This window comes from Camellia sinensis, unplaced genomic scaffold (genome assembly GCF_055761805.1).
Source record: "Camellia sinensis isolate YWXY unplaced genomic scaffold, ASM5576180v1 Unanchor13, whole genome shotgun sequence".
Lineage (NCBI taxonomy): Eukaryota > Viridiplantae > Streptophyta > Magnoliopsida > Ericales > Theaceae > Camellia > Camellia sinensis.
In genome coordinates, this window is record NW_028129009.1 from 1,176,352 (window position 1) to 1,198,152 (window position 21,801).

The following is a 21,801-nucleotide window of genomic DNA, read 5'->3' on the forward strand; positions in this document are numbered from 1 at the left end:
TTAATTATTAAAATTAATATCAATTTGTCCATCAATTATTATTATTATTATTCTTTATTCTTATTCATTTTAATTATTTTTAGTAATATTTCATTTTTTCATTTTTAGTAATTCATTTATTCATTTGACAAATCCTTTCATTAATAGTATCAATTATTTCAATTAATGTTGTGATGTGATTATATTTTATTACAATTAAATCTGTGATGTCATTACATATTATTTTAATTAATGTTGTAATATCAATTTATTTCAATTAATTCTATAATGTTGTATCAATTTTTTTCAATTAATGTTGTGATGTCATTACATATTATTTTATTTCAATTAATTCTTTTTAATTTTGTATTAATTCTATGTAATGTTGTAATATCAATTTAAATTAATTCTGTTTTTATTAAAAAAAAAATTCATTACAATTAAATTTTGTTTTTTTTGAAATAAATTGTTTTTCATTTTATTTTGTAAAGTAAATATTAATTCTAAAAAGTAATTTTTTCTTTTTTAATTAACATTAATATTTTATTTTTTTTCAATTTATTTTCTAGGGTTTGAAAACCCTAGCTCCGGTAGCACAGATCGATGACGGCGTTGACAGATCGCGATGGGCTTCGCGATGGTTCAGACAGAGCTTCAGGCAGAGCTTCGCAATCGCGATGGCGACGACGGGGTTGAGAGATCGCAATGAACAAAGGCTTCGCGATGGTTTGGACAGATCTTCAGGCAGAGCTTCGTGATCGCGATGGCGACGACGGCATTGAGAGTTCGCAATGGTTCAGACAGAGAGACAGAGAGATAACAGAGCTTCGCGAACTTCGCTGGAGAGAGAGAGAGATAGAGAGAGAAATCATCGGAAATCGCCAGAAATCATCGCCAGAAATCGCCTCTTAGGCCACCAGAAATTGCCTCACGCTCTCTCTCTCTTCGCGGACGTGAACCGTGTTTGATTGTGAAGTTTATATATTGGCAGTTTGGTAATTTTTCAATTTTTGAAGGGGCATTTGAGTCATTTTACCACCCATCGTGCAGCTTCCCACTTGAGCTAAAAATATAAGCATCCCCTCAGCCACTTTTCAAATAAGTTGAATAATAGCTTCATTTAAGCTATAATTTAATCAATTAAGTTGTACCAAACACAACCAAATAGCTTAAATTAAGTCAAAAGCTGAAATAAGCTGATTTTAAGTTTTACCAAACAGGGACTATGAGGAGACCTTTGCCCTTGTTACCAAGATGACAACTGTCCGTATCTTGATTTATGTTGCTGCTGTTCGACATTGGCCTCTCTATCAAATGGACATTAAGAATGCTTTTCTTAACGGTTATCTCACTGAGGAGGAGGTCTACATTTGTCATGCCCCTGGTCTTCTCCACTCCTCTGGGCAGGTTTGTCGTCTTTGGCGTGCTCTGTATGGTTTGAAGCGGTCTCCTCTGCTTGGTATGATCGCCTTCAGACTGCCGTTATCGAGCTTGGGTTTTGCCCTTCTGTTTCCAATTCTGCTTTGTTTCTGAGATATACCTCGGCTAGTTTTGTTGCTCTCCTACCTAGTGGATAATATGATCATCACTAGCTCTGACTCTTCTGCTATCTTTGAGGTCAAGCAACATCTCTTCCGCACCTTCGAAATGAAGGATCTGGGTCCATTGCGGTATTTTCTTGGTATTGAAGTTGCCTCTTCTCCAAAGGGCTATTTTCTGTCTCAGGCCAAGTATGCTAATAAGGTTATTCACCGTGCCAGTCTTACTAATACTAAGGTTTCTGATACACCTATTGAGCTTAATGTGAAGTTCAACTCTACTGATAGTGTCCCTCTAGATGATCCCACAGTCTATCGCGAGCTGGTGGGTTGTTTAGTTTATTTGACTGTCACTCGCCCTAATCTTGCTTATGCTGTTCATGTGGTTAGTCGGTTCGTTTCTGCTCCTCGTTCTACCCATTGGGCTACTTTGGTTTGCATTTTTCGCTATCTCCGGGGTACCATCTTTTAGGGCTTGCTGTTGTCGTCTACTTCCTCTTTAGACTTGGTGGCCTATGCTGATTCTGATTGGGCTAGTGATGTTACTGATCGCAAGTCCACCTCTGATTTCTGTATATTTCTTGATGATTCCTTGATCTCTTGGAAAAGCAAGAAACAAACTGTTGTTGCTCGCTCTACTGCCGAAGTTGAGTACCGTGCTATGGCCCGTGCTATGGCTCATGCTACTACTGAGCTTGTTTGGCTTCGTTGTCTTCTCTCTAATTTGGGTGTACCACAGTCTTCTCCGACCTCCCTCTATTGTGACAACCACAGTGCTATTCAAATTGCCCACAATACTGTCATCCATGAACGAACGAAACACATTGAAATTGATTGTCACTTTGTACGACAGCATCTGCAGTCTAGCTCTATCTAGCTTCCTTTTGTCTCCTCGGCTTTGCAACTTGCGGACTTCTTCACCAAGACTCCCACCACCGCTCGGTTTCAGTTTCTTCTTATCAAACTCTCAGTGTTTTCTGCTAAAACACATTGAGTTTGAGCAGGGGTGTGAGAATATATATTGTATAAATGGTACATTAGGAATTGGCAATTTTAGGCAATTCCCTTTTCTTTGTATTTCCTTTTTCTGTCATAGATTAGGGCTATAAAACTGATGCACTCTTTGTAAACATACACAATCAAATATACAGTTTCATTCAGAAAACTTACAGTACAATGGTCATATTGCTATGTTAGGGTTTATATATATATATTGCTGATGTAGAGTTGAGAAAAGATGATTATTCAACATATATAAAATTTCTCTTTTCTTCGTTTTCTTCTTCCTCCTAAATTCCAATCCTAAATTCCTTCATTTTACATTCTAGCTTGGTATCAGAGCAATCTAATCTTCATTAGAAAGGTTTCTACAGACTCTGGAGATCGATTGGAGATGATCAAGACGTGCTGATGTCACCAGCCGTATGATGACGTTAGCATGACGTAAGCACTGCACGAACGGATCCTTCACCCCTAGATTCGAAATTTCCTCCTCAGATTTATGGTGATTTTTGTGGAATTTTTTTGATCATTCCTGAAATGAGTTTTCTATTTTCGAATGTTTTTCAGTTTTTTTTTTTTGGGTCAATCTTCAAATTTGAATTTGAGACTAGTTTTTTGTAAGTGTGGTAGGTAGAGTTGAGTGTGTTAGGTGAGAGTTGAGTGTGGTAGGTAGATGTAAGTGTGTTAGGTGAGAGTTGAGTGTGGTAGGTGAGTATGTTTTTCTCTTCTATATATAGGAGAGTCATTGTATACATTCAATAATATCAATAACATCAATCAATAATACAATTCTCTTTATACATTGAATTTTAACATGGTATCAGAGCAATAAGAGTTAAACCTGTATTTCTTTGTCACCGGCGGGCAGCCGGCCGGCAACTTTGCCTTTGCTGCCCGCTGGAATTTTCTATCTGAGCTAAAGCCTTCCTCACTCTCTCAACTTCACCAAAACAGCTCTCTTTTCATCCACGGAAGAAGATCACCCAAGAAGCACCAATCTATTGTCCCTATTGCAAGGTTGTTTGGGCCCGCAATCTTTGAAGCTTCAAAGCTGCAGGTTCTGTTCCTAGGAATTGATGAAAAGAAGCATCCAGGGAAGCTTCCAAGAACTTATACACTCACACATAGTGATATAACCTCTAAGCTCACTCTGGCCATCTCTCAATCAATAAACAACTCTCAGTTACAGGGGTGGTACAATAAGTTTCAGAGAGATGAAGTTGTAGTAGAGTGGAAGAAAGTCCAGGAGAAAATGTCTCTCCATGTTCACTGTCACATGAGTGGTGGCCACTTTCTATTAGATCTCTGTGCTAGGCTCAGATTCTTCATCTTCTCCAAGGAACTCCCTGTGGTTTTGAAGGCCTTTGTACATGGAGATGGGAATTTGTTCAACAACTATCCAGAATTAGAGGAAGCTCTGGTTTGGGTATATTTTCACTCCAACATTCCAGAATACAACAAGGTGGAGTGTTGGGGGCCACTCAAGAATGCTGCAGCACCTTCTAAGGTTAGTAGTTGTGGGTCCTACAAAGACAAAGGAGATGAAACCCCATCAATAAGCAGCTGGAACACGCCGAGCCTTCCATCATCTCTGCCACCGGCAACACACTCTCCGGCGAAATACCCAACTCCCTTTCTGGTTTCCCCGAATCCACTTTCTCCCTCAACCCGTCTCTCCTCCTTCTCTTCACGAAAAAGTTGCAGAGGCGTCGTTGCCATGGCCGGCTCCGGCAAGTTCTTTGTTGGTGGCAACTGGAAGTGTAATGGGACAAAAGAATCGATCAGTAAGCTTGTCTCGGACTTGAATAGTGCGAAGTTGGAGCCTGATGTTGATGTTGTTGTTGCACCTCCCTTTGTTTATGTCGATCTGGTAAAGAACTCATTGACAGATCGGATTGAGATATCTGCTCAAACTTCTTGGATCGGAAAAGGTGGGGCTTTCACAGGAGAAATCCGTGTGGAACAATTGCAGGATATTGGTTGCAAGTGGGTTATTCTTGGACATTCTGAGCGGAGACATGTTATTGGAGAAGATGATCAGTTTATAGGAAAGAAAGCTACTTATGCCTTGAGCCAGGGTCTCAGTGTGATAGATGAGAAAGAGAGAGAGATGGTCTCGGTGCATGTGTACTGTGTATGCATGTGCCTCTGTCTGCTGGGTGTGAGTTAGCCTTCATTGCCCCCATCAGCCACAAATTACACCAACCCCACTCCACTTTCTTTTCTTTTAATATATGTTTATTATACTATATTCCCTAAAGCTTCCACTAACAAAAAAAAAACAAAACAAAACAAAATATCCTTTTTCTCTCATCTTTTCACACTTTCAAACTCCCTTTAATCATATCCCTCCTTTCTCTTTACTTTATTCCACCCACGTTATTTCACCTTTTTTTTTTTTTTAATATATATATATATATATTTTTTATTATATTATATTTCTCCTATCCCTACCATTGTTAGTGAGAGCATCACCCGTTTTTTTTTTTTTTTTTTCATTATCTTATTATTTTTTTTTTTGGTCCTCCATCCACACATATTTTTATCTATTTTCTTTATCCATTGTTTTATTTTATTTTATTTTTATTATTACACAAAACAACACCACAAAATAACACCAACAACATTCCACCACCTTGTCATTTTATTCATATCAGGGAATCAACCCCGATCACAATTTTACGCCCAAAAAAAAAAAAAAACAAACCACAACAACAAAACAACCACATCCACAGGCAGGATTTTCTTCTCTACTCTGCCGCCGGTCTCTTCTTCTTGCCTCCGTCCTGAGCGGCCCTTGACGGTGCTGCCTCCGTGTTTCCCACTCCACTGGGCACGATCACTACACCCTGCTCCTCCACTGCAGCATATGGCGGCCCTCCAAATCGGAACATCACGGTGGCCTTCCGCTTCAGCTCCTTATTTTCCGCCTTTAGCACACTTATCTCTGCTCGCGCATCCTTATACATGCGTTGGAGCAGAGCCAGTTGGGCGTTTACCTGCTGCACCTCATTTGTCCTACTCTGCAGCCGGTGCGACAAATTTGTGACCGCAGTCATGGTTTCCACACATGACTTTATTGTATACTGATTGGCCTCAATATCCGTTTGCACTGCCATTTTTTGCTCCACCGACCGCATCGGAAAGTTCAACGGAGCAAAACCAAAGGTGTTTGGTTGAGGTTCACGGGCCACCGCACCAGTTATCTCTCCTGTTGACTCGTTGAGGTCGGGAAAGAGAGTGAGCAGACCACGGGAAGATGAGGCCATGTTCTGGGTAGCTGAACGGGAAGAAGAGGCCATGTTTTTTGGGTTGTTGAGTGTTTCAGAGAAGGGTTGGATACAGAGTATTTACAGATTGTTTCAGAATGACAAGTTCAGAGGTTTCAGTCTGATTTGGTTTCCACCGCCTCCGCATTGGTTTATATTGACACTGACGGCGCGGCCGACACGCCGCTCTGTCGCTCACGTGCCTCGCCGCGTCTCCGGCTCACCTTTTGATGGCTCGACGCTTTCTGTCGGGCACGACTTTTGATGAAGTGGGCGCGCCTTTTGAGGGCACAACTTTTGATGGCACGCCTTTTTATGGATTGGGCACGCCTTTTGATGGCACGCCTTTTGAAAGATTGGGCACACCTTTTGAGGGTGCGACTTTTTAGGGGTCCGACAAGACTCTGTAAACTGTCCCGACATTGATTCCGGTTAGCTCCTTCATGGATCCGACAAGACTCTGTAAACTGTCCCGACATTGATTCCGGTTAGTTTCTACAAGGGTCCAGCAAGACTCCATAAACTGTCTTCTACATCGGTCCGACACGAGCCAGTGTCCTCTACAACGTTATGACACCACCATACAGTGTCCTCTACAACGTTATGACACCACCATACAGTGTCTTCACCAATGGTCTGACACGACCATACCGTGTCTCCTATCCTGTTTTATTTTATTTATCAGTTTACTTTCCTGTTTTGTTACTCTCTCCAAACTCAAGTTGGTTAGTAACTATCCTCCTTGAGTTTGAGGGGGGCTGTAAGTGTGGTAGGTAGAGTTGAGTGTGTTAGGTGAGAGTTGAGTGTGGTAGGTAGATGTAAGTGTGTTAGGTGAGAGTTGAGTGTGGTAGGTGAGTATGTTTTTCTCTTCTATATATAGGAGAGTCATTGTATACATTCAATAATATCAATAACATCAATCAATAATACAATTCTCTTTATACATTGAATTTTAACATTTTTGTTGAATCTGCCTGCTGAAATCCTATCTATAGGAGTCAAAATTCACTCCCCGAGTGTTATTTGCTATTTTTTTGTTGATTTACTACTGTTGGGTTGATATTTGATTCGATTTTTGCCTCTTTCTGGACTATACATGTTCGGCAGTATTATTTTCCAGTTTCTACCTATTGAAACTTACTGTATAGGGGCCGAAATTTATCTAGCAAGGACTGTTTGATCTCAAAGTGCTGATTTGTGTAAGTGGGTTGGTGTTTTTTGGTTGAATTTGGGTCCAAATTTGTTTGGTCGACATGGGTTCTTTCCACTCATGTCTCTATAGTCATGGATTCTTGTTGATTGAACTAGTTCCAGTCTCTATACTCATTGTTGTAAGTGTTGATTGGTGTCGGTAATTCCTATTTGCAAGGATTCTACTACATTCATACTCTTGTGTATAGTATTTTGTGTGATTGATTGTCATGGCTAAAACTGAGACTAAGGCTATGGTGGTAGGCAAAGATGATGACATGCCCAAATCTATTACTACCAAGAAATTGAATGGTGCCAATTATTTGGCTTGGACCCATGCTGTAAAAAATTTCTTACATGGTAAGAAGAAATCTTGCTTCATTAGCGAACTCCCTCCTACCACTAACCACAAAGCTTATGATGATTGGTGTAGTGAGGATTCCTGTGTTATAGGTTGGATCTGGTATAGCTTGGAACCACATGTTGCTACTACCGTGGAATTTTGTGATACCTCCAAGGAAATTTGGGACTCCCTTACTGGATCCTTTTCGAATCAAAGTAATGTCTCTCGGGTATATGAGCAAATTTTTCCTATGCGCCAATTTGGCCGGTCCTTTTCCGATATTATAGTAGTCTCAAGACCTTGTGGGATCAGTTATTGCAAAGTCGACCCTTCACTATTGATGTGAACAAACAGAAGCAACATTAGGAGGAGTTTATAATGGTTTCTTTACTCTCCGGCTTAGATCCTGAATTGCGAGGGTTCAAAAATCAAATTCTTGCCAGTGAGACTTTACCTTCTACTGCTAATGCCTATTCTCGACTGTTACGTTCTTCTTTGGGACAGGCACAATCCACCTCTGGGTCCTTTACCTTGTCATCTTTTGCATTAGTCTCGAGTAGTGGTGATCGTGGGTCTACTCGAGAGGGGTTTTTTGGCCCATCTGCTCAACGGGGCTCTTATTCTGGTTCACGGGGCTCTCGCGGGGCTGGTCCCAGTGGTGGTTGTTCCCGTAGTGGGTTCAAGGGTGAAGGTAGTAGTGGACCTAGTTCTTGCACACGTGGTGATCTCAAGCGTACTCATTGTGGTTCCCAAGGTCATATTGAACCTTGGTGTTGACAGAAGTATGATAAACCTAACCATGTCCATCAGGTTATAGATGCCCCGTGCTCACAATCCTCCTTGCTTTCCACTGGTTTTGTTGCTTCTCTGGTTGATTCTCACGAGACACTCACTACTCAGATTAGTGAGCTTACCGCTCTTGTCCAATCTCTCTGGCCTAGTCTACCTTCATCGTCTACCGCTACTATGGCTAGTTCAGGTAATATTGCACGCGTGGTCAAGTCCACCCAACCTTGGCTCCTAGACTCTGGTGCTAGTTCCCATATATCTGGTAATTTCTTACTTTTTGATACTCTTAGACCTCTTGATCATTCTATTTTACTTCTTGATGGATCTTCTCGACCTGTCAGTGGTCAAGGTCCTCTTCACCCCACTCTATCTCTTTCGTTACCTTCGGGTCTTTATGTTCCTAAGTTTCGATTTAATTTATTGTCTATTAGCCAATTGACTCAATCTCTCCATTGTTCGATAACCTTTTCTCCTACTTCGTGTGTTTTGCAGGACCTCCAGACCAAGAGGATGGTTAGTTCGGGGCATGAGAAGGATGGCTTACACTTTTTGGACACGGAGCACTCTCCTAACCCTCCATCTGCGGTGTTGAGTGCAACTGTATCTCCTCTTCAATGACATTTTCGCTTGGATCATCCCTCCTTGGCCAAGCTCAAGTTAGTTGTTCCTAGTTTGAGTCATGTTTCTCAACTCGAGTATGAAGCCTATCAATTTGGGAAGCATCACTATAGTTCTTTTCCTAGTCGTAGTGGTAGCCGTATGTCTGAGTCGTTTGCTCTTGTCCATACAAATATCTGGGGTCCTTCTAGAATTTCCACTGTTAATGGGTTTTTTTTTATTTTGTTATTTTTGTAGAAAATTACTCTCTGATGACTTGGTTGTTTTTAATGAAATAGAGATCTGATTTGCCTTCTATCATCTCTAAGTTTTATAATGAAATCTGTACTCAATTTGGGAAACGTTTTAAAATATTTCGGTCTGATGATGCCTTAGAATATGTCCAGTCTATTGTGACTACCTTTTGTGATGCTTGTGGTATTATTCATCAAACTAGTTGTTCTCATACATCTCAAAATGGTATTGCAGAGCGGAAACACCGCCATTTGTTAGATGTTACTCGCACATTGATGTTTAATATGCATGTTCCCAAACAGTTTTGGGGCAACACTGTTCTTACTGCTTGTTTTCTTATTAACCGCATGCCTTCTAGTGCTATTCACACGTCTTCCTATTCTCTGTTATATCCCACATTGTCTCTGTTTCCCTTGTTGCCTCGCGTGTTTGGTTGTGTGGCCTTTGTCCATGTTCTTGATCCCGGTTTGGATAAGTTATCTCCTCGTGCCCTCAATGTGTGTTCTTTGGCTATTCTCGTACTCATAAAGGGTACCGGTGTTATCATCTTGAGTCACGTCGGTACTTTGTCAATGCTGATGTTACTTTTTTTGAGTCTACTCTTTTTTTTTCTTTCTCTGGGCAACAGTTATCTACTAATCTTCTCTCTTGTCGGGAGGGGGAGCTAGCCTCTCTCACTCCTACTCTTCTTTCGTATGTTCCTTCCTCCTCCACTCCTATATCTTCTCCCTCTCCTCTCGCTTCTAACCCTCTTTTATAGGTTTATTAGCGGTCTCAAGCTCGTCGCATTGTGTCTTATGGCCCAACCAGTTCATCTCCTTCGTCTAAGGTCACTATTCCACCTGCCGATGTGTCATCTAATGAACTTCCTATTGCACTCCGCAAAGGTAAACGAACTTCTACTCAACATCATATTGCTAATTTCGTTTCGTATGATCGCCTCTCTCTTAGTCTTCACTCTTTTGCTTGTAGCTTGTCTAGTATTTCCATCTCCCGCTCCTATCAGCAGACTATGTCCATCTCTGGTTGGAAGCATACCATGGATGAGGAAACGCATGCTCTTCATCAGAATTAGACGTGGGAACTTACCCCTCTACCGTCTGGCAAATCTACTGTGGGTTGTCGTTGGATTTATACTGTCAAGTATCTTCCTGATGGAACTGTTGAGCGACTTAAGGCTCACCTAGTAGCTAAAGGCTACACACAGACCTATGGTGTTGATTACTTGGAGACTTTCTCTCCTGTGGCTCGTCTTAACTCTGTTCGGATTCTTCTCTCCGTTGCAGTTAATAAGTCTTGGCCTTTGTATCAACTTGATATCAAGAATGCTTTTCTTCATAGTGATCTCCAAGAGGAAGTCTATATGGATCAGTCCCCTGGCTATGCTGTTCCCGGCCAAGAGCATCTTGTTTGTCAATTGCGGATGGCCTTAAGCAGTCCCCTCGTACCTGGTTTGATCGCTTCAGTGCTGTTGTGATTGGTTATGGATTTCACCGTTCCACCTTTGATCACTCTATTTTTGTTCGCCACTCATCTAATGGCAGTATTGTTCTTATTGTCTATGTGGATGATATTATCATTTCAGGGAGTGACTCCACTGGTATTGCTGATTTGAAGCAGTATTTGGGCCAACAATTTCACACTAAAGACATAGGCCATCTTCGGTATTTTCTTGGGATTAAAGTTGTCCGTTCCTCTCAAGGCTTGCTCTTTCTCAACAAAAGTATGTTCTTGATCTTCTTACTGAGACTGGCCTCTTAGGCACTCGCCCTAGTGATACTCCCTTGGATTCTAGTGTCAAGCTTGATGGTGACACTGGGGATTTATTTCCCGATATTGGTCGCTATTGTTGGTTGGTTGGGAACTTAATCTATCTACTCGTCCCGATATTACGTATGCCGTGGGTGTGGTCAGTTAGTTTATGCATGCTCCCCGCCAACCCCATTTTGTGGTTGCGTGTCGTATCTTGCAATACTTTAAGAGTGCGCCAAGTCGGGGTTTGCTCTATCGCCCATCTTCCTCCTTGTCTATCACTGGCTTCAATAATGCTGATTGAGCTAGTAATAGGACGACCGAAGTTACACCTCAGGCTATTGTATCTTTGTTGGTGGTAATCTTGTTACTTGGCGTAGCAAAAAAACAGAATGTTGTTGCTCGTTTTAGTGCCGAGGTTGAGTATCGTGCCATGGCTCATACTGCTTCTGAGATGCTCTGGGTTCAGTCTCTTCTCCGGGATTTTGGCGTTTATGTTCCCACTCCTATGAGCATGTCTTGTGACAATCAGGCTGCTATCTTCATTGCCAATAATCTCGTGTTTCATGAACGCACCAAACATATCGAAGTTGATTGCCATTTTATTCGTGAACTATTACTTCGCAAGCAACTTGTGACTACTTATGTTCGTTCTGAATGTCAATTGGGTGATATTCTGACCAAGTCTTTAGCTCGGCATTCGTTTCATCGTTTATTTGTCTAGTTGGGCCTGTTTGATCTTTATGCTCCAGCTTGAAGAGGAGTGTTAGAATATTTATTTTATTTTTGTTCTCTTGTTAATATTTACGTAAGTTGAGGGTATAATGGTCATATTGCTATGTTAGGGTTTGTATATATATTTTACTGATGTAGAGTTGAGAAAAGATGATTATTCAACATATATAAAATTTCTCTCTTCTTCTTCTTCTTCTTCCTAAATCACAACCCTAAATTCCTTCCTTTTACATTCTAACTATCACAATCCCAAGTATCCCAGGAGGTCAAACATCCTTCCTTCTTCAGATCCGATGGACGAGGAACTGAACCAGAAACATAACCCCATTTTTTCTGACCAAGAAAAAAATTCTTCATAACATTGGCCTAATAAACATAATTGGAACCAGTGAGTTTATAACTGATAGCTTGGATTTTGGTGTTCGACATTATAATAAACCAGGGATGGATTAAAGTGTAATAAAGAGAGAATTAAGAGGTCAAATAGTAATAAGCTGAGAGCTGAAGTTTGGGTCTATAATAAACGAAGAGCAATACCATGAACACACAGAGAGAGACTGAGAGGGAGACATACACACCAAATCTAGATGGAGCAGATGAAGAAACGGAGAGACCATGGTGATATATCGACCCAAGAGAGAGATCGAGACCAACGAACCAAAATCAGAGACCAAATCGCCGTTCAAACAAACCCCGACGAACTACGATGGGTGTTTGAGTATTTGAACCAGGGAGGGAGAGAGAGAGAGAGAGAGGCAAAAGTCCTCGCGGTCAAATCAGAGGGCAACGAACCAAAATTAGAGACCATACTTTGCTCGAACAGACCCGACAAACCATGATGGGTTTCGAGTATCTAAACTAGAGAAAGAGTGCTTCGAACAATCAAGGCCAGGCCTAGGGTTTTGCCTCTAATACCATGACTTAGAAAATATGAAGAAGAAGAACTTCGAAAATATGAGGAAGAAGGAATATATTTCTGTTATATTCAAAACTTCTTATCTTACAAGACCAAATGACACTCCTTATATAGGAGATATTACAAACATCATCATAACCCATTATATGCCACTTACATATTATATATTACCACTATCTACCACTATCATATTATATACATGCCACTATCTACCACCAACACCACTATCATATTCTATACATGCCACTATCTACAACCAACACCACTATCATATTCTATACATGCCACTATCTACCACCAACACCACTATCATATTATATGCATGAACACAATTTCCAGCACTCCCCCTCAAGCTGGTTTGAAGATATCTTCCATAGCCAGCTTGCTAGTCAGCTTATCAAATTGCTTCTTGTGTAGTCCCTTCGTTAGCACATCAGCTAATTGTTCACCTGTTGGAAGGTAGGTCATACAGATTATGCCAGCATTGATTTTCTCCTTGATGAAATGTTTATCCACTTTTATATGTTTTGTGCGATCATGTAGAACTGGATTATGAGCTATAGATATAGCTGCTTTGTTGTCACAATAGACCTTCATAGGTGTCGGGTGAGAAAGCTTTAATTCTTCAAGAATTCTTTTAATCCACATTACTTCACAGATTCCATGGGCAACAGCTCTGAACTCTGCTTCTGCACTACTTCTAGCTACCACATTCTGTTTTTTACTCCGCCATGTAACTAGGTTCCCACCTACAAAGGAGCAGTATCCGGATGTTGATCTCCTGTCTGTAACACTTCCTGCCCAGTCTGCATCTGTGTATACTTCAACTTGAAGATGTCCATGTTTCTTGAACAGTAAGCCTCTCCCTGGAGTTCCTTTCAAATATCTTAAGATCTTATAAACGGCCTCAAAGTGCTCTGCCCCTGGTGAGTGCATGAACTGACTTACCATGCTGACTGCAAAGGCAATATCAGGCCGCGTATGAGACAAGTAAATCAATTTCCCTACAAGTCGCTGATATTGTTCTCTCTCTTTGACTTCTTCAGCCTTAGCAGCTTGTAACTTCAAGTTAGGCTCGATCGGAGTCTCCGCCATCTTACAACCAAGCATACCTGTTTCTCCAAGGAGATCAAGAACATATTTTCTCTGATTAACGAATATACCTTCCTTGGATCTTGCAAATTCCATTCCGAGGAAATACTTGAGGACTCCCAGATCCTTAATGTGAAATTCTTTTGCGAGTTTCTCTTTGAGGGCTGCTAACTCTGCTTCATCATTACCAGTTAAAATGATGTCATCAACATAAACAATCAAAATTGCAATTTTACTGTTTTTTGAATGTTTATAAAATATTGTGTGATCTGCTTGACTCTGCGAGAAGCCACAACTGATAACTGCCTTCCCAAAGCGTTCAAACCACGCTCTTGGTGATTGTTTGAGTCCGTATAATGACTTGTTCAATCTGCATACTCTGTCACTTCCAAGTCTCTGCTCAAATCCCGGCGGTAGGCTCATGAACACCTCCTCTTCAAGATCACCATTGAGAAATGCATTTTTAATGTCAAGTTGATGTAGAGGCCAATCTGAATTTACTGCAAGAGATAACAGTACTCTGATGGAATTTATTTTAGCAACAGGAGCAAACGTCTCCTGATAGTCGATCCCATAAGTTTGAGTGAAGCCTTTAGCTACCAGTCTCGCCTTGTATCTCTCAACGCTTCCATCTGCGTTACATTTTATCGTAAACACCCATTTACACCCAACTGTTTTCTTGTCTTTGGGTAGATCAACCATCTCCCAAGTACCACTTCTCCTTAAAGCATTCATCTCCTCCATGACTGCTAATTTCCAATTCGGGTCATCCAATGCTTCCTGTATATTCCTTGGAACAAACAAGTGTGAAATCCTAGATGTGAAAGCTCTATGGTTTTTAGACAGTCTTTGATAGGAGAGGTAATTTGCAATAGGATGTTTAATGCAATTTCGGACACCTTTCCTAATTGCTATAGGTACGTCAAGGTCGGAAATAGAAGGAATAGGATTACCTAAAATTTCGATGCCAGAACTCGGGTGGACATTCGGGTCATTAAGATGGACGTTCGGGTCATTATTCCTCAGATGAAATCGCTTCCTAGTATAAACCTGAAGCTTATGATTTAGATCATTTTGTAGTACTTCTCCCCCTAAACAAGAATCTTCTTGACTAGGCACCATAGAACTTGGTTCTCCTAAGTGATCATTATCAGATAGATGTGGTTTTTGTGTAGGATAAATGACATTGGGGAGCGGGATAGAAATATCCCAAAAACGGTCTTCTACTCCACTTGTCTCCCCCTGAAGAGAAGTGTTGGGAAAATAGGATTTTGTTTCCACAAATGACACATCCATACTCACATGAAATTTCTTGTTTTGAGGATCGAAACACTTATACCCCTTTTTGTTTGAGGAATAACCCAAAAAAACACATTTTATAGCACGGGGGTCAAGTTTTGAACGAAATTGACTGGGAACATGAACATAGGCAGTACATCCAAAAACTTTGGCGGGTAAATCAGAAAACAACCTCGTGTCAGGAAAAAAAGTTTTGAGACAATCAAAAGGTGTTTTGTATGTTAACACCTTTGTAGGCATCCTGTTTATCAAATAAGAGGCTGTTAAAATTGCTTCACCCCATAAATATTTAGGAACATGCATGTAAAACATTATAGCACGTGCTACTTCAAGTAGATGTTTATTTTTTCGTTCTGCAATGCCATTTTGTTGAGGGGTATCCCGACATGTAGATTGATGAAAAATCCCTTTTTTTTCCAAAAACTCACCCAACTGCTCATTGAAATATTCTGTTCCATTATCAGAATGTAAAATACCAATTTTGGTTTGAAATTGGTTTTCAATCATATTGTAAAAATTTGTGAATAAATTTTTCACGTCAGATTTTTTATTCATCAAATAAATCCAACATAAGCGGGTATGGTCATCAATAAATGTAACAAACCATCTTTTACCAGAAAGAGTAGTGATTTTAGAAGGGCCCCAAACATCACTATGAATCAAATAAAAAGGTTTTGAAGCCTGGTAAGGTTTTGGCAAATAAGTAGAGCGATGAAATTTTGCAAAAATGCAACTTTCACAATGAAAAGAAGAACAATCAATCCCTTTAAATAATTCTGGAAATAAATGTTTCAGATAAAGAAAACTAGGATGTCCTAGCCTATAGTGCCATAGCATTATTTTTTCTCGAACAGAGATTGAACTGGTACTATTAAAGCTCTGAGCTTTTTTATTACTAACAGGTACTTCATCAAAGTAGTAAAGACCTTCAAGCATCCTAGCACGCCCAATCATCATCCCCGAGTTCTGGTCCTGAAATTCACAATGGGATTCAAAAAATGTAACACGACAATTAGAATCCTTAGATAGTTTACTGACAGACAAAAGGTTACAGGCTAAGTTGGGGACGTGAAGAACAGCATTGAGATTAATTTTCTCAGTTAGTTTAATAAATCCTTTTCCTGCAATAGGTGAAAAACTACCATCGGCTATTCTGATTTTGTCATGACCAGAACACGGGAAATAGGTACTAAATAAATGGGAAAAACTAGTCATGTGATCGGAGGCACCGGAATCTATGATCCACGGAGAGAAGTTTAGGCAAGAGAAGGCTTTAGGATTTCTACCTGTTTGTGCCAACAAAACACTAGGAGTACCGGTTGAGGAGTTGGATTTTATCAGCTTTAAGAGTTGATCAATCTGCTCTTTGTTGAAGGGACCTGAATCGGCTTCATTAGCGGTAGGAAAGCCACGATTCTTCTCTCCTTGTTTGCTGCTTTTCCAGTTGACAGGTTTGCCATGAATCTTCCAACACGTTTCGCGTGTATGGCGAGGCTTGTTGCAAAAATCACACCAGACCCGTGGCTTATCATCAAACCTGCGCTGGTAATTTGCAGCCTTGTTGGCCGCAGCATCGCTAATTAATGCAGAAATTTCAATTGATTCACCATTACCTTTTTTCTTAAGCATGACGCTCCTTCGGCTCTCTTCCCTTCTGACTTCGGCAAATACTTCGCCAATGGATGGGAGAGGAGGTCTGCCAATAATTCTTCCTCGCACTTCATCGAACTCAATGTTGAGGCCGGCAAGAAACTTGTAAATACGGCTGTCTTCCACAGTTTTCTTGTGGTGGTTGCAGTCGTCAACCGATTTCCATTCGTATGTGTTGAAGATGTCAAGATCCTGCCACAACCTTTTCAACGAATTGAAATATTTGGTGACGGAATCATCTCCTTGACGAATCTCTCCCAACTTCAAAGTTAATTCGAAAACTTGAGATTGATTTCCTAGGTCAGAATACATCTGACTAACATTATCCCACAATTCTTGTGCAGTAGTATAGCACATGTAATTAGAGCTTATATCCTCCTCCATGGAATTGACCAACCATGTCATAATCATGGAGTTTTCAGCGTCCCAATTGTCGAACAGCGGATCATTAACAGCAGGAGCCTTCTTGTCACCAGTGATGTAACCGATCTTTCCTTGCCCACGGATATACATCCGGACAGATTGTGACCAACGGAGAAAATTATCACCATTTAGGCGGATGGTGGTGATTTGGACAGAGTGAGAGTTGGACGTTTTTACCGGAATGGCAGCGGCAGGGGTTGAAGTGGTTCCGGACGTGACTTCCGACATGGCTATGACGGTTTTAGGGCTGCTGTGGTTTTTGTTGCTCTGATACCAACTTAGAAAATATGAAGAAGAAGAACTTCGAAAATATGAGGAAGAAGGAATATATTTCTGTTATATTCAAAACTTCTTATCTTACAAGACCAAATGACACTCCTTATATAGGAGATATTACAAACATCATCATAACCCATTATATGCCACTTACATATTATATATTACCACTATCTACCACTATCATATTATATACATGCCACTATCTACCACCAACACCACTATCATATTCTATACATGCCACTATCTACAACCAACACCACTATCATATTCTATACATGCCACTATCTACCACCAACACCACTATCATATTATATGCATGAACACAATTTCCAGCACCATGTAAGTTTTCTGTATATTCAATTGTGCTATAATACAAAGAATACATCTAATTATATAGTAATCCTAACCCTAAGACTAAAAAGGAAAAGAAAATACTGCCATATATATACACAATCTCTCAGAATATATACACAATATACACTATCATATATAAGGCCTGTTTGGTAAAGCTTATAAGCTGCTTATTTTAACTTTTAGCTTAATTTAAGCTAAAATATTGTGTTTGGTGCAACTTAAGTTAATCAGCTTATAACTTAAATCAAGTTATTTCTCAGCTTATCTCAAAAACTAGTCAGGGGGTGCTTAAATTTTTGACTTAAGCGCACAGCTAGTGTAGGGGGCTAAAATTACTTAAATGCCCTCGTCAATACCCAAATATTAATATTAATTAATATTAATATTAATTAAAAAAATAAAAAATTGTATATTTCTGAAGAAAAAGAAAAAAATCAATATTAATTGAAAAATAAATATTAATTGGTATTAATTATTAATAAATTCATATTGTATATTTTTATACTAATTAAAAAATAAAAAATTGTATATTTCTGAAGAAAAAGAAAAAAAATCAATATTAATTAAAAAAATCAATATTAATTGGTATTAATTATTAATAAATTAATATTGTATACTTTTGTAATGAATTAATTATTAATTGATACTAATTAATAACAATTGTTGATTATTAATATTAATTGATACTAATAAAAATTAAATATTAATATTAATTTATAATTAATAATTTTAGTATTAATTGAGACTAATTAAGCCATTAATTGATACTAATTAATAATTTTAATATTAATTGATACTAATTAATTTATAGTGGAAAATAATTGTGACAATAATACTTCCATTACATTTTTAGCAAATGTATCAATTTTTATATTAATTGATGCTAATTAATACTAATTATATTAACTTTTATTAAAGAAATATTTTTTTTAAAATTAAAACTGAAAAAAATGACAAAATAATCATTTTTATATCATATAAGGGCAGAAAGGACAATTATACAATAAAAAGTTATTTTATAGCTTATTAACCAAACAGTACTCTGCTGCTCAAATTCATAATCTCACAGCTACACCAAACAGGTTAACAGCTTATGTTCTCAGGTACAAGCCATAATCTGTTAAGCTATAATGTATAATTACTTTTCCACAGCTCTACCAAATGGGTCCATATAAACCTAACCTAATATTCTCATAGAAATCTGGTGGCCATCTAATCTTGGAAGCTAAGTAAGACTAGACTTTCACATCTCCTTTAGAATGTGCCTAAAATACAAATGTATCATAGCAGCCCACTTTTTTGCTCAATATTTAAATTATAGCCATAAACTTGAGAAAACATAAAATATCACATGAAAAATTACAATGAAAACCAAAAATAATTAATCTTTTGGGGCTAGTTCTACAATGAATCTTTGATATAAACTAATGAATTGACCCATGCAGAAGCCCAAATGAAAAGAGTTCATATAAGGTCTCATTTTGAATGACTTGCCAATCATGGGGTGGAGGCTTTAAATGCATCCCAATATTTTGGTTGGGCACCTCACAATATCCCCACCCACCCTAACCACTCACTGGCCACTTTTTGTTGCTTCCGTTGCTAGTGCCGGCGCCGCTTCCGCAGCAGCAGCCAACCCATCCCCACCCTTCTCACCTCTAGCCACCATTCCTCACCCCACCTCCTTACGCCGTAGCTACCTCTGTCACTGTTGCAAAACCCCAACCTAGGCTTTTGCCCTGTCGCAAACCCTCCTCCTCCTTTCATTTTTCTTCTTCTTCCTCTTCCCCTTCTCCATTCTTCTTCTTCTTTTTCTTCTTCTTAATTTTCAAATCTAGGATTTTGGAGGAAGAAGAAGAAAGAAGGAAGAGGAGGAAGGAGGTTCACGATGGGGAAGGGGGCCTAGGTTAGGGCCTCACAGCAGTGGAGGAGGAGAAGGTGATGGTGGGAGGAGAAGGAGATGGTGACGATGACAGGGAGGAGGTTGCGGCAGTGAAAGAGGAGGTGGTGGCAAGGGGAGTTGGGGCAGTGAGTGCCAGGGAGGTGGCGACGACGTGGAAAGGGCTGCGAAAGGCTTGCCAGAGCTAAGAAGACTGGCTGGAGATCTCACTACAGTTAGTTAGGGAGGGGATGCCGGAGCTAGGGTTAAAGATTTGGCTATTTTGGTAATTTAGTTGAGCGGTAAAATGGTATTTTAAAACAATTTTAAGTTGGGGTGTCCAACCTAATAAATGGGGTGCATTTAGTGCCACCCGCCAATCTTGTGATTCCTACCATGCCAGCAACCATTTTCATTTTGAATCTCCAAACCATAATAACTTGAAATGCTCATGGAATCAAGCTAAATCCTAAGATTACAGACTCAAACTATGAATGAAATGGCCAACACAAAAATGATCAAGGGAGTAAGTGGAGAAGTGCGTCTAGGGTACTGTGCGATAAACGAATACCCACCAGACTAAAAGGTAAGTTCTATAGAACGGCTATTAGACCAACGATGTTGTATGGGGCGAAGTGTTGGGCAACCAAGAAACAAAATGTAGATAAGATGAGTGTGGCTGAGATGGGGATGCTAAGGTGGATGTGTGGCAAGACTAGACAAGATAGAGTTATGAATGAGTGTATTCGAGAATGAGTAGGAGTAGCACCGATAGAAGATAAGTTGAAAGAGAATCGATTGAGATGGTTTGGTCACATTCACCGGAGACCAACAGAGGTAATAGTGAAGAGATGCAATACTATAACGGTAGATGGGAGTGTTAGGGGCCGGGATAGGCCTAGATTAACGTTGGCTAGCGTTGTAAATAGAAATATGGATCTACTTAGTTTGACTAACAAAATGGCCTTTGATAGGGCCGCGTGAAGAAGAAGGATTCATGTAACCGACCCCATTTGATGGGACATAAGACTTGGTTTGGTTTGGTTTTGATAAATAAAATAAATAATGGGTAACATTGGGGAAAAATTGAAACAAATAAGTTTTAAAAAAAGAAGTAAAATTTTTTTTGAACCTTGAACTAACCAAGTAGGCTATGTCAACAAAAAAACTAATAGTCAGTTTAAACGTTTTCCAGTTCAGATAAAAAATTTCAGAGCGTTTAATTTTTAGTGAGCAGTCTTTTCAGGTAACAGATCAGATTCATCTTCGGCTAGCCTGTTCTCCTGGTTTTCCAAAAAAAACCACTGTTTGTTTTGTCTACTTTACTCTACAAAATGTGCTTACTCTATTTGATTTACATACTTTTACTGAAAAATTTTGTTAGTGTCTTTGAAAATTGGGATCACCTTCATTTAATACTACTAGTGACCAGCAAGTGTTATTGAATGACAATACTTTTGTGCATGATTCAGAATTTGATAAACATTGAATGAAATAAAATAAGGAAAATTACAGTTTCAAGTTTAACAATAAAAGCAGAGAAATGGCTCAAGAACCCAGAATGCATGAGCATCATAGTTAATTAACAAAGTATAGTTACAGCAGACATTGACACTAAAATATTACTTACTCCCTCCGTCCCAAAATATTAGTCTCTGACTCAGTTGAAAAAGTATTTGGCAAGTGAGTTTGAAATAAAGACTTGGGGACCCTAAAGTATTTCCTGGATATTGAGGTTATCCGATCCAAGGACGAAATTTTTATCTGTCAATGGAAATATGTTCTTGACCTATTGAAGGAAATTGTGATGCTTGGCAGTAAAGCTTGTGACACACCGCTAGAACCCAGGTAGAAACTTAGTGACGATAGTGGGGGAGCTATTGTTGATAGGAGGAGATATCAAAGACTTGTGGATAAGCTCATTTATTTATCTCATTCTCATCCTGACATCGATGTTGCTGTCAGCATAGTTAGCCAGTTCATATGCTCCTCATGAGGCACACTTGGATGTTGTTATGCGCATCCTTAGGTGCTTGAAATCTACCTTTGTTGGAGGCAATCTGGTTACCTGGCGGAGCAAGAAACATAATGTGATAGCAAGGTCTAGTGCAGAGACAGAGTTTAGAGCCAGGGCACAAGGTTTGTGTGAATTCTTGTGGATCAGGTTGCTGTTGAGTGATTTGTGAATTGCTCAGTCTGACTCCATGAGATTGTATTGTGATAATAAGGCTATTGTCAACATAGCTCACAATCCAGTTCAACATGACCGGACAAAGCACGTTGAGATTGATCATCACTTCATCAAAGAGAAACTCACTAATGGCACCATTTGTACTCCTTTTGTGAAGTCTAGTGCACAATTGGCAGATATTCTCACAAAGGGAGTCGGGAGTAAATCATTCCATGATGTTCTTGGCAAGTTGGGAATGAGAGATATTTTTTCACCAGCTTGAGGGGTA

At 39.5% G+C, this 21,801-nt stretch overlaps 2 protein-coding genes across 8 annotated transcripts in view; both read left to right on the forward strand.

Moving 5' to 3' along the window:
- LOC145788662 (putative cyclic nucleotide-gated ion channel 20, chloroplastic) overlaps positions 1–21,801 on the forward strand; it is a 119,967-nt gene that overhangs the window by 95,467 nt on the left and 2,699 nt on the right. Inside the window, exon 12 of one of the 7 annotated variants that reach the window (XM_082911788.1) lies at positions 8,604–9,025. The exons of the other annotated variants lie outside the window; for them this stretch is intronic. Coding sequence (XP_082767914.1) covers positions 8,604–8,629 — 26 coding nt within the window. The 3' untranslated portion in view covers positions 8,630–9,025. Of the gene's footprint in view, positions 1–8,603; positions 9,026–21,801 lie in introns of those variants that run through there. 7 annotated transcript variants of the gene reach the window in all.
- On the forward strand, positions 1,363–4,816 carry LOC145814823 (uncharacterized). Its single transcript, XM_082911789.1, has one exon. The coding sequence runs from the start codon at positions 3,772–3,774 to the stop codon at positions 4,687–4,689; it is 918 nt and encodes a 305-aa protein (XP_082767915.1). The 5' UTR covers positions 1,363–3,771; the 3' UTR covers positions 4,690–4,816.

Excerpts from the sequence above, each read along its gene's own strand:
- LOC145814823 (XM_082911789.1), top strand. The coding sequence starts at position 3,772 with ATGTCTCTCCATGTTCACTGTCACATGAGTGGTGGCCACTTTCTATTA.